The 12,431-nt window shown below is 42.8% G+C and overlaps 1 protein-coding gene across 1 annotated transcript in view; it reads right to left on the bottom strand.

The window, feature by feature from the left end:
• The window catches only part of LOC137544945 (uncharacterized), a 648,464-nt gene that overhangs the window by 516,958 nt on the left and 119,075 nt on the right, over positions 1–12,431 (bottom strand). The window contains exons 37-38 of the mRNA XM_068266042.1: positions 2,124–2,250; positions 446–564 (exon numbers count right to left, since the gene is read on the bottom strand). Coding sequence (XP_068122143.1) covers positions 446–564; positions 2,124–2,250 — 246 coding nt within the window. The remainder of the gene's footprint in view (positions 1–445; positions 565–2,123; positions 2,251–12,431) is intronic.

The raw sequence follows: 12,431 nt of genomic DNA, 5'->3' as shown, positions 1-12,431 counted from the left end.
CCCACTCATTCTGCTGACACGTTGACAGCAGAGTTTCCAAATATCGGGCACTTCTGACCCCGTAATTGCTGTGAACCAGTCACAACAATCACATGTCTTACAAGGACACCGACGGCTCTGTTCTTGAGGGGGCCATAGTCACCCGGTCCCAAAGTGGTTAAGATTAAGCTCAAAGAGCAGACATTTGTTGGAATACAATATATGGTTATGAATACTCTGACGAGAAAAAATAAATAAATAATGTTCTCCACCAGTTTTAACGCTATACAGAGCAAAACAGCAATCTGTGATACAAACTTTCCAGAGTATAGTGTATGACAGACAGACCTTATCAGTGAAATTTATTTAATTAACCCAGACTTCCAACTAAAGTTTCAGATCGGTAAAGAAGTGGATGGTCATTTGACCTAAAGTCACCCAAAAACTAGCATCTGATATATTTTACCTGATATATAAGTTGAAGGATGTGATTGGTAAGTTTCACTACATTTTCTGCAGACAATGGATGTGTAGAAGCTAGTTGGCCCATATTTTCATCATTATCCTCTTTTTTTAATTCTTCACCTTCAAATGGAAGAAATAAAGTGAAATATATTCCCAGGTAGAATTCAAAGACAAAAGATAGCACACAGGTACTCTGGCAAAAAAGGACTATATTCATACAAGTAAATGTTCATTTTTAACCTTGGCCAGATTTTTACTTTTTTAATGAACAATTATTAGCTTTTACACCAAGTTGGACATCACTTTTAAAAAAATTACTCACGTTACTCAAGTGATATGTTGTATAAGTACTCATAATAATAGTGGCCTGTGATAAGTGTTTCCAGCACAACATAGATTGACTACATGCTTTCAAAAACTTGAAATGACTCCCTCCATTTCTTCCTCCTGAGATATAAAAACAAAATGCCTCCTATATGGAGCCAATCTTTTGAATTTACACTGATTTGTATTATCGAAGCATTTTGCTGTGTTCGCCATTCAGTCCTTGTGATATAACATAGACAAGAGGCTTCCCCACCTCGGGTGCTGAGGAGGAAGGGGGTTGTACATCCTGGGGAATTCATGGTGGCATCTGGAGGGTCACTTTTAACAAGAGGACCCCCAGATGTTACACCCGGCGGCGAAGTTACACCCTGTGCGCTGCTATAGCCGTAATTCCTATTACGGCCTGCACTGTTTTCAGCGTGTTCGTTCCCACTATTCCCCTTAACGTACCTAGCAAAATTGGTGATGATAGCATTTATTGGAGCATTGCTATTAACCATTTAAGTCTGCAATATTGACTTCAATGTAAATTACAAACCTTTGCGTAATTACGAGTAATTGTGAATTGACAGATCCTAATCACGGTTACAAGCGAAATGAATTAAGAATTTTCCAGACATTTTGAATCACGATTTTGCATTGTAATTGTGAATTTCGATGTCCAATTACTATTATGCAAAATTTGAGCTGCTACTACTACTACTAATAATAATAATAATAATAAAATAACAGGTTGGGGACCAGCCTAAAGATAGTTGTCAGAGAATATCAACTTTAGTCTAAGGCTTCTGAAATGGGTATTTTGCTTTTTCTACGGATGCAATTTGAAAAAAAAACCCTAGCATTTTTATACACACTGCACGTTATTTCATCTCTCGCTCCAAGCCCTGCAAGGCATGATCTCAGACTGCCTCATTATGGGCGCACACCTGCAGACCAACAAATAAGCACCATTTCTGATTAGGTATCATTAAACAGGGTGACCTAAAGGCATAGCCTATAACAAGGATAGGATGGTTTGGATTTCTGTTATGTTTATGTACTTGGCCTTGTACATGACTTTCATGAGCTATAATTTATGGCACATGTGTAGACCAACCTTTACAAGCCAAATGCTTTATTTTCAGATCATTGTAGTGAGTTTCAAAGCACTTAACGTGAAGCATGTTTTCTGGGGAACGGCTTGATCGCAGGAAAATCCTGCCTGCTTTAACGCAAATGCACAACAGAGCTTGCTAATGTTAAAGATGAATATCCAGACCATTTTTAAAAGACTTTTATGAATATTCAACTCTCCAAGGATACTGGAGCAGATCAATGGACGCCAACCAAGATCATTAAGTATGACTTACCTTGCCCATTCCCTTTCCTCTCTGCCTTTGAGCTTCTTTCCGAATGCAGCTGAATGTCTTTCTGGGGAATTTCATTTAATAACTTGGCAGCATACTCAATTCCTTCTGTCAGATCCTTAAGGCAGCCCTATAAATAAAAGGAAGAATATTTTATTGCCGGAGTCAGCGAAATGTTTTCTTTCCCTCAATGAGTTTCTAAGTCCAACCTTTTTAATATGATCACCTAACCTGACTGCCAGCTAATGCAGCAGATGGGCGAACATTCCACAAACGGCCTCATTACCATATAAAGATAAGTGGTGTTATTGTTATTTCTAATAATATGAGGCACATTGAAACTATTACTTGAGTCCTCTAAAACCAATACCGTGGTTTGCTGAAAACTGAAAACCAAAAGGGTTCACTATTTTATTAAAAAAAATGTGTTTGCTATCAGTAATATAGCTATTCCAAGCCATCAGTCTCATTAAAGAGGCCCTGTCCTAATTGCAGCATGCAAAAAAAGCCATATGTATAATAGTTAGAGGTGATCATTGCAATCTACATAAATTCTTTTCAGGGAGAGATTAGATTAGATGACTTAATTGTAAGTCTCTGAATAGCTGGTGGCAATCATGTGATCATGCCCTAATGAGAACCTGAAGTGAGAGGGATATGGAGGCTGACATATTTATTTCATTTTAAACAATACCAGTTGCCTGGCAGTCCTATTCGTCCACTGCCTCTAATACTTTTAGCCATAGACCCTGCTAGTATGCAGTTCAGAAGTTTCTGATAAAACTCTGCCAAGATAAGCACCATGCACTTTTTCAGGTGTGTCATATGGACGCTACGCAGCCAAAGAGATCAGCAGGACTGCCAGGAAATTGGCATTGTTTAAAAAGAAAAAAAAAATAAGCATGTGTGTACAGCAGTCCTCCAGCATGTGTACAGAGACGTATATGTGATTTTTCAGGCTTATTCAGCAATCTGACACCATGTCACACAGTCTACCTCCCCCCCACCCCCCACAGTCTACCCCCCCCCCCCCCCCCCGCTCGTCCCCGCGGGCGCTTCCTTATCTTCGCTTGATTTCTGCTATTGTCCGCCTGCGGATATCGAGCGGGGAATCGATCCGCGCGGTGATTGGACCTGTCGGAAATTATCAATCGAGCCATCAGCGGCTCGATTGTTAAAGAAAAACGAATCGTCTATGCCCAGCATTACAAGTGTAACATGTTGTCAGATTTCATATACTGTATAAATCTCTGTATGTTACAATAACGTTTGTACAGTTCTGATCCAGTTCTGTATCATGCATGTTTAATGTGCTGTCCCCTTCCCCTGGTGAGTGTTGGCAGCGTAGCTTACGCTCACCTCTCCACTGGTGCACTCCTCCTGTATCTTCTCTCCATTGCTGCTGAGGTGCCTGTTTCCGTGACTCATGGTACATATGTGACCACGTATATGTTGTCAGGTCACTGTGTGCATGCACTCAGTGGCGATAGAGAGAAGATACAGAAGGAGCGTGCCAGCGAAAAGGTGACCTTACTCTATGCTGCCAACACTCACCACTCATCCGGAGGGAAACACATTACACATGGGGGGATATCAGTCGTCTGGAAATCAAACGCTACTACCTTTACAACTCAAAAAATGTTGTCCCTACAAACCCTCCCCAAGCATAAAAGTCCAGGTCTGCAACTTGGTAAGTTTCTGTCTTGATTGCAGGATAAACGCTTTGTCCTGTCTAGCATTTATCACACAAATCTAATGGATTGGTAAATGTGTTTTTTGTTTCTATGGGCAAAGAGCTATAACTAAATGCATATTTTCATTGTGACACTACAGTTCTACCTGCCAACAGACGCCGCACCCACCCCTTGTCACTCTCTCCATGGTCTCTCATGCACTAACACAAGAAGCCAAGTTCCGGATGCATTAAAATGCCTGGTAATACTTGAATACAGGGCCGGATTTACCATAAGGCACTGTAGGCATGTGCCTACAGGCACCTACTGATGGAAAGAAGGCTCACTCCCCTCCCTCCTTCCCTATGCATAGTCCTGAGCAGTGTGTAAATCAGAGGTTACTCACCCAGCTCTTGGCATTCCACTGGCGAGATCACATCTCAGTCAGGGGTACCTCTAGCTACCTAATACTGAGGTTCCTCTATCTACCCAATACTTGGGAGCTGCTCTATAGAGATGGCCCGAACCTCCGATTTTATGTTCGCGAACCCGGTTCGCAAACTTATCGCAAAAGTTCGGTACGCACAAACTTTCAGAAACCGCAATAGACTTCAATGGGAAGGCGAACTTTAAAAACTAGAAAAAATTATGCTGGCCACAAAAGTGATGGAAAAGATGTTTCAAGGGGTCTAACACCTGGAGGGGGGCATGGCGGAGTGGGATTCACACCAAAAGTCCCAGGGAAAAATCTGGATTTGACGCAAAGCAGCGTTTTAAGGGCAGAAATCACATTGAATGCTAAATTACAGGGCTAAAGTGCTTTAAAACATCTTGCATGTGTATACATCAATCAGGGAGTGTAATTAGAGTACTGTTTCACACTGACACACCAAATTCACTGTGTAACGCACCGCAAACAGCTGTTTGTGTAGTGACGGCCGTTCTGGACTGGTGCGCACCATGGCGAGATTGCTCTTCCTCACTCAGTGATGTCAGGTAATGTCGGACTGCCTTATCAACTTTCAATGGTTCTTTCTCTACCATTGTTAAAGCTTACATCTATTTTTTTAAATACTTGTTCTGCTTCCTGTTCAGTACCTGCAACGAGAATCTTATGGAGGGCAAGTTTGCCATTGCGAGTGACCACGGGTAATGGCCGAAGAATCCTGGTTCGATTCCGGTCCGGAGTGGGAGCCTAAGAAACGGCTACCACCCCCGCACATACAAGGAAGGCAGCAGGCATGGCATGCACGTCCCGAGGTAGTGACCAAAGATAACAATACAGAAGGACTTTCGAGGCCCTGCTGTATATGTGAAATGAATCAACTTTAAATCCTTTAATGAGAATCTGTTATGGAAGGCAAGTCTGATGGTGCCTTCACTGCGACTCACCAGGTTGGTCACCTCCTCAAACGGCCACATGAGCCTGCATGCATTTCGCATCAGTGTCCAGTTGTTGGGCCACAACATCCCCATCTCCCCAGATTGTGTCCTTCTACTGTACTTGTACAGGTACTGGGTGACGGCTTTCTCCTGTTCTAGCAGGCGAGAGAACATGACCAGGGTCAAACTCCAGCGAGTCGGGCTATCACATATCAAGCGTCTCACCGGCAAGTTGTTTCTCTGCTGAATGTCCGCAAAGTGTGCCGCTGAACACAATAGGTAGGTATATGCAGTGATGAGGTGGGTTCACTGAACACAACAGGTAGGTATATGCAGTGATGAGGTGGGTTCACTGAACACAACAGGTAGGTATATGCAGTGATGAGGTGGGTTCACTAAACACAACAGGTAGGTATATGCAGTGATGAGGTGGGTTCACTGAACACAACAGGTAGGTATATGCAGTGATGAGGTGGGTGCACTGAACACAACAGGTAGGTATATGCAGAGATGAGATGGGTGCACTGAACACAAGAGGTAGGTATATGCACTGAACACAACAGGTAGGTATATGCAGAGATGAGATGGGTGCACTGAACACAAGAGGTAGGTATATGCAGTGATGAGGTGGGTGCACTGAACACAACAAGTAGGTATATGCAGTACAGTGTATTACAATATGCACCTGTCACACACACAGGTAGTCACTGAATGTGCTGGGCCTGGCTGGCAGTGGCACACACACATTATGAATTAGTAAGGCTGTCTATGCAACACAAGTGTCAGTGGGACACACAGAAAAAAAAAGATCACAAGAACAAGATTAGCTCTCAAAAGAGCTGTTGTGGGGGGCTATTTTAGCAATAAGAATTAGCAAGGAGCAAGCTAACAAGCCTACAACAGCCTAACTAATCTTTCCCTATGAGAGAGTCTGATGCAGCCGTCCCTTTTCTAAATAATGCAGGCACACGAGTGAGTGTAATGGCCAGCAGAGCCTGCCTTTTATAAGGGGGGAGTGGCTCCACGTGGGAGTGTAGCCTGATTGGCTACAATGTGCCTGCTGACTGTGATGTAGAGGGTCAAAGTTGACCCTAATGGTGCACTATGGGGGCGAACCGAACTTCTGGGAAAGTTCGCCTTACATGGCGAACGCGAACCACCAGAAGTTCGCCTGGAACCGTTCGCCGGAGAAACGTTCAAGCCATCTCTACTGCTCTAGCTACTTAGTATGAGGTAGCCCGAAGTACCCTCAGTGTCAAGGGACACCTATAGCTACCTATGACAGGCAAGGGAAGAAAGGAAGAAGAAAGGGAAGCAAGGGAAGAAAGGCAGAAGTGACAGCTGGGACAGCTAACACAGCTGCGGTGCAGTTTGGTGTGTGTTTTAGGTTCACAGAGAGCAAAAGCGAAGGTGCCAGGACATCTGTGCCTATAGGCTCCTGTGAGGTAAAGTTGGGCCTGCTTGTATGTCATTGGAATAAATGCAGTAGCTTCATCACAAGTGAACCAGATGATGCACATCCTTTTTTCTTTATACAACAGCTCATTTCTTCTTTCTTAGAAACCATTAAAGGAGCACATCAGTATAAAAGCATCTGTTTACAAGATCTGGAGGAGAGAGAAACGTTGCCACTGAGACCTGTTGGAGAGGTGAGTGCTACAGCATTGCTACTTTTTCGACACTTTTACAATAAATACTTTGTTCAACACAGGCTTGTTCAGACTGATAACATTAACACAAGCTAATTAATAACAGGCTCATAACACAAACTCATTTAATAATCAAAAGCATTATAAATAATAAATGCTTTTCTTCCGTTTTGAATATTTTTTCACTGATATATTATGACAGGTCCTCAAGATAACAAAAAGTTGTCAGACAACTGAGCTGTCTTGAACATGTTTCTCCATATCTCCTGGTAATATCTTGCTCTGGCTAATTAGCATTGATGTACTGTGGGAGGTATTTCCACTGAGGACACAAGCTGTGAAGAGTCCCAGAACACATGCTGTTCAGAAAACATCAATGATTAATGAATATTTTGCTACAAAGATATCCATTATAGAAAAAAAAGAAGCTGGCTTTGTGTTTTCATATGTGGCTTTGTGTTTTTTTTATATGGAAATACTTTTCTGCTTTTAAAGGTACATATTTTTAGGTCATAAACCCACAAAGGTTCTCAAAGGAATATACGTCTTATACTCGACCTATGATACAGGTTTTCAGTTATCAGAAAATCTATTCGGTAACCTAGAGAGTTTTTTTTTCATGGCACTAGGGACATATTTCCTCTAATCTCAAACTTAGAAACATTATTCTCCAATCATATAGACACACTTTACATCTGAAGAGAAAAGGTCTAGGAAAATGTTATAAGCCTTCGATATCCTGCTAGGCTGCAGAGGCCTTTGAAGACAACGATTGTGTCAAGTCTCTTGTCTTAGTATCAAGAGTTGTTAAGCCCAATAATGATACTAGATCATCACTAGCATTGTTACGCACTTGTATAGCAACATCAGAGTAAGGTTGTTTTAATAGTCTGCCTTGTTTACTGATGATCGCTGCAACCACAGATAATTATTGGAAATAGTATTTTTTTTAAAACCCATGAGAAGCACCATCACTGTGCTGATTCCAAAGCTAAACATATACCTTGCAAATTAGTTTACATAATAGGTCACACTAGTATATTTTATATCACAGTAATGTCTATGATTCACTAATATTAACCACTTGAGGACCACAGTCTTTCTACCCCTTAAGGACCGGCCACTTTTTTTCCATTCAGACCACTGCAGCTTTCACGGTTTATTGCTCGCTCATACAACCTACCACCTAAATGAATTTTGGCTCCTTTTCTTGTCACTAATAAAGCTTTCTTTTGGTGCTATTTGATTGCTCCTGCGATTTTTACTTTTTATTATATTCATCAAAAAAGACATGAATTTTGGCAAAAAAATGATTTTTTTAACTTTCTGTGCTGACAATTTTCAAATAAAGTAAAATTTCTGTATACATGCAGCGCGAAAAATGTGGACAAACATGTTTTTGATAAAAAAAAAAAAACCATTCAGTGTATATTTATTGGTTTGGGTAAAAGTTATAGCGTTTACAAACTATGGTGCAAAAAGTGAATTTTGCCATTTTCAAGCATCTATGACTTTTCTGACCCCCTGTCATGTTTCATGAGGGGCTAGAATTCCAGGATAGTATAAATACCCCCCAAATGACCCCATTTTGGAAAGAAGACATCCCAAAGTATTCACTGAGAGGCATAGTGAGTTCATAGAAGATATTATTTTTTGTCACAAGTAAGCGGAAAATGACACTTTGTGACAAAAAAAAAAGAAAAAAAAAAGAATCCATTTCTTCTAACTTGCGACAAAAAAAAATGAAATCTGCCACGGACTCACCATGCCCCTCTCTGAATACCTTGAAGTGTCTACTTTCCAAAATGGGGTCATTTGTGGGGTGTGTTTACTGTCCTCGCATTTTGGGGGGTGCTAATTTGTAAGCACCCCTGTAAAGCCTAAAGGTGCTCATTGGACTTTGGGCCCCTTAGCGCAGTTAGGCTGCAAAAAAGTGCCACACATGTGGTATTGCCGTAGTAGAATGTGTTTTGGGGTGTATTTTTACACATACCCATGCTGGGTGGGAGAAATATCTCTGTAAATGACAATTTTTTCATTTTTTTTACACACAATTGTCCATTTACAGAGTTATTTCTCCCACCCAGCATGGGTATGTGTAAAAATACACCCCAAAACACATTGTACTACTTCTCCCGAGTACGGCGATACCACATGTGTGGCACTTTTTTGCACCCTAACTGCGCTAAAGGGCCCAAAGTCCAATGAGTACCTTTAGGATTTCACAAGTCATTTTGCGGAATTTGATTTCCAGACTACTCCTCACGGTTTAGGGCCCCTAAAATGCCAGGGCAGTATAGGAACCCCACAAATGACCCCATTTTAGAAAGAAGACACCCCAAGGTATTCCGTTAGGAGTATGGTGAGTTCATAGAAGACTTTATTTTTTGTCAAAAGTTAGCGGAAAATTGATTTTTATTGTTTTTTTCACAAAGTGTCATTTTCCACTAACTTGTGACAAAAAATAAAATCTTCTATGAACTCACCATACTCCTAACGGAATACCTTAAGGTGTCTTCTTTCTAAAATGGGGTCATTTGTGGGGTTCCTATACTGCCCTGGCATTTTAGGGGCCCTAAACCGTGAGGAGTAGTCTGGAAATCAAATTCCGCAAAATGACCTGTGAAATCCTAAAGGTACTCATTGGACTTTGGGCCCTTTAGCGCAGTTAGGGTGCAAAAAAGTGCCACACATGTGGTATCGCCGTACTCGGGAGAAGTAGTACAATGTGTTTTGGGGTGTATTTTTACACATACCCATGCTGGGTGGAAGAAATAACTCTGTAAATGGACAATTGTGTGTAAAAAAATCAAAAGATTGTCATTTACAGAGGTATTTCTCCCACCCAGCATGGGTATGTGTAAAAATACACCCCAAAACACATTGTACTACTTCTCCCGAGTATGGCAATACCACATGTGTGGCACTTTTTTGCACCCTAAATGCGCTAAAGGGCCCAAAGTCCAATGAGTACCTTTAGGATTTCACAGGTCATTTTGCGAAATTTGATTTCCAGACTACTCCTCACGGTTTAGGGCCCCTAAAATGCCAGTTCAGTATAGGAACCCCACAAATGACCCCATTTTAGAAAGAAGACACCCCAAGGTATTCCGTTAGGAGTATGGTGAGTTCATAGAAGATTTTATTTTTTGTCAAAAGTTAGTGGAAAATGACACTTTGTGAAAAAAACAATAAAAATCAATTTTCCGCTAACTTTTGACAAAAAATAAAATCTTCTATGAACTCACCATACTCCTAACGGAATACCTTTGGGTGTCTTCTTTCTAGAATGGGGTCATTTGTGGGGTTACTATACTGCCCTGGCATTTTAGGGGCCCTAAACCGTGAGGAGTAGTCTTGAAACCAAATGTCGCAAAATGACCTGTGAAATCCTAAAGGTACTCATTGGACTTTGGGCCCCTTAGCGTACTTAGGGTGTAAAAAAGTGCCACACATGTGGTACCGCCGTACTCAGGAGAAGTAGTATAATGTGTTTTGGGGTGTATTTTTACACATACCCATGCTAAGTGGGAGAAATATCTCTGTAAATGACAATTGTTTGATTTGTTTTACACACAATTGACCATTTACATAGAAATTTCTCCCACCCAGCATGGGTATGTGTAAAAATACACCCCAAAACACATTATACTACTTTTCCTGAGTACGGCGGTACCACATGTGTGACACTTTTTTGCAGCCTAGGTGCGCTAAGGGGCCCAACGTCCTATTCACGGGTCATTTTGAGGCATTTGTTTTCTAGACTACTCCTCGCTGTTTAGGGCCCCTAAAATGCCAGGGCAGTATAGGAACCCCACAAGTGACCCCATTTTAGAAAGAAGACACCCCAAGGTATTCCGTTAGGTGTATGGCGAGTTCATAGAAGATTTTATTTTTTGTCACAAGTTAGTGAAAAATGACACTTTGTGAAAAAAACCCAATAAAAATCAATTTCCGCTAACTTTTGACAAAAAATAAAATCTTCTATGAACTCGTCATACACCTAACAGAATACCTTGGGGTGTCTTTTTTTCTAAAATGGGGTCACTTGTGGGGTTCCTATACCGCCCTGGCATTTTACGGGCCCAAAACCGTGAGTAGTCTGGAAACCAAATGTCTCAAAATGACTGTTCAGGGGTATAAGCATCTGCAAATTTTGATGACAGGTGGTCTATGAGGGGGCGAATTTTGTGGAACCGGTCATAAGCAGGGGGGCCTTTTAGATGACAGGTTGTATTGGGCCTGATCTGATGGATAGGAGTGCTAGGGGGGTGACAGGAGGTGATTGATGGGTGTCTCAGGGGTTGGTTAGAGGGGAAAATAGATGCAATCAATGCACTGGGGAGGTGATCGGAAGGGGGTCTGAGGGGGATCTGAGGGTTTGGCCGAGTGATCAGGAGCCCACACGGGGCAAATTAGGGCCTGATCTGATGGGTAGGTGTGCTAGGGGGTGACAGGAGGTGATTGATGGGTGTCTCAAGGTGTGATTAGAGGGGGGAATAGATGCAAGCAATGCACTGGCGAGGTGATCAGGGCTGGGGTCTGAGGGCATTCTGAGGGTGTGGGCGGGTGATTGAGTGCCCTAGGGGCAGATAGGGGTCTAATCTGATAGGTAGCAGTGACAGGGGGTGATTGATGGGTAATTAGTGGGTGTTTAGGGTAGAGAACAGATGTGAACACTGCACTTGGGAGGTGATCGGACGTCGGATCTGCGGGCGATCTATTGGTGTGGGTGGGTGATCAGATTGCCCGCAAGGGGCAGGTTAGGGGCTGATTGATGGGTGGCAGTGACAGCGGGTGATTGATGGGTGGCAGTGACAGGGGGTGATTGATGGGTGATTGATAGGTGATTGACAGGTGATCAGTGGGTTATTACAGGGAAGGACAGATGTAAATAATGCCCTGGCGAATTGATAAGGGGGGGTCTGAGGGCAATCTGAGCGTGTAGGCGGGTGATTGGGTGCCCGCAAGGGGCAGATTAGGGTCTGATCTGATGGGTAACAGTGACAGGTGGTGATAGGGGGTGATTGATGGGTAATTAGTGGGTGTTTAGAGGAGAGAATAGATGGAAACACTGCGCTTGGGTGGTGATCTGATGTCGGATCTGCGGGCGATCTATTGGTGTGGGTGGGTGATCAGTTTGCCCGCAAGGGCGGGTTAGGGGCTGATTGTTGGGTGGCAGTGACAGGGGGTGATTGATGGGTGATAGGTGATTGGCAGGTGATTGACAGGTGATCAGTGGGTTATTACAGGGAAGGACAGATGTAATTAATGCACTGGTGAATTGATAAGGGGGGGGGGGTCTGAGGGCAATCTGAGCGTGTGGGCGGGTGATTGGGTGCCCGCAAGGGGCAGCTTAGGGTCTGATCTGATAGGTAACAGTGACAGGTGGTGATAGGGGGTGATTGATGGGTGATTGATGGGTAATTAGTGGGTGTTTAGAGAAGATAACAGATGTAAACAATACATTTGGGAGGTAATCTGACGGCGGGTTTGCGGGCGATCTAATGGTGTGGGTGGGTGATCAGATTGCCCGCAAGGGGCAGGTTAGGGGCTGATTGATGGGTGGCAGTGACAGGGGGTGACAGGGGGTGATTGATGGGTGA

This window comes from Hyperolius riggenbachi, chromosome 2, assembly GCF_040937935.1.
Source record: "Hyperolius riggenbachi isolate aHypRig1 chromosome 2, aHypRig1.pri, whole genome shotgun sequence".
In the NCBI taxonomy this organism is placed as follows: Eukaryota; Metazoa; Chordata; class Amphibia; order Anura; family Hyperoliidae; genus Hyperolius; species Hyperolius riggenbachi.
This window is presented reverse-complemented; position numbering and strand designations above follow the sequence as displayed.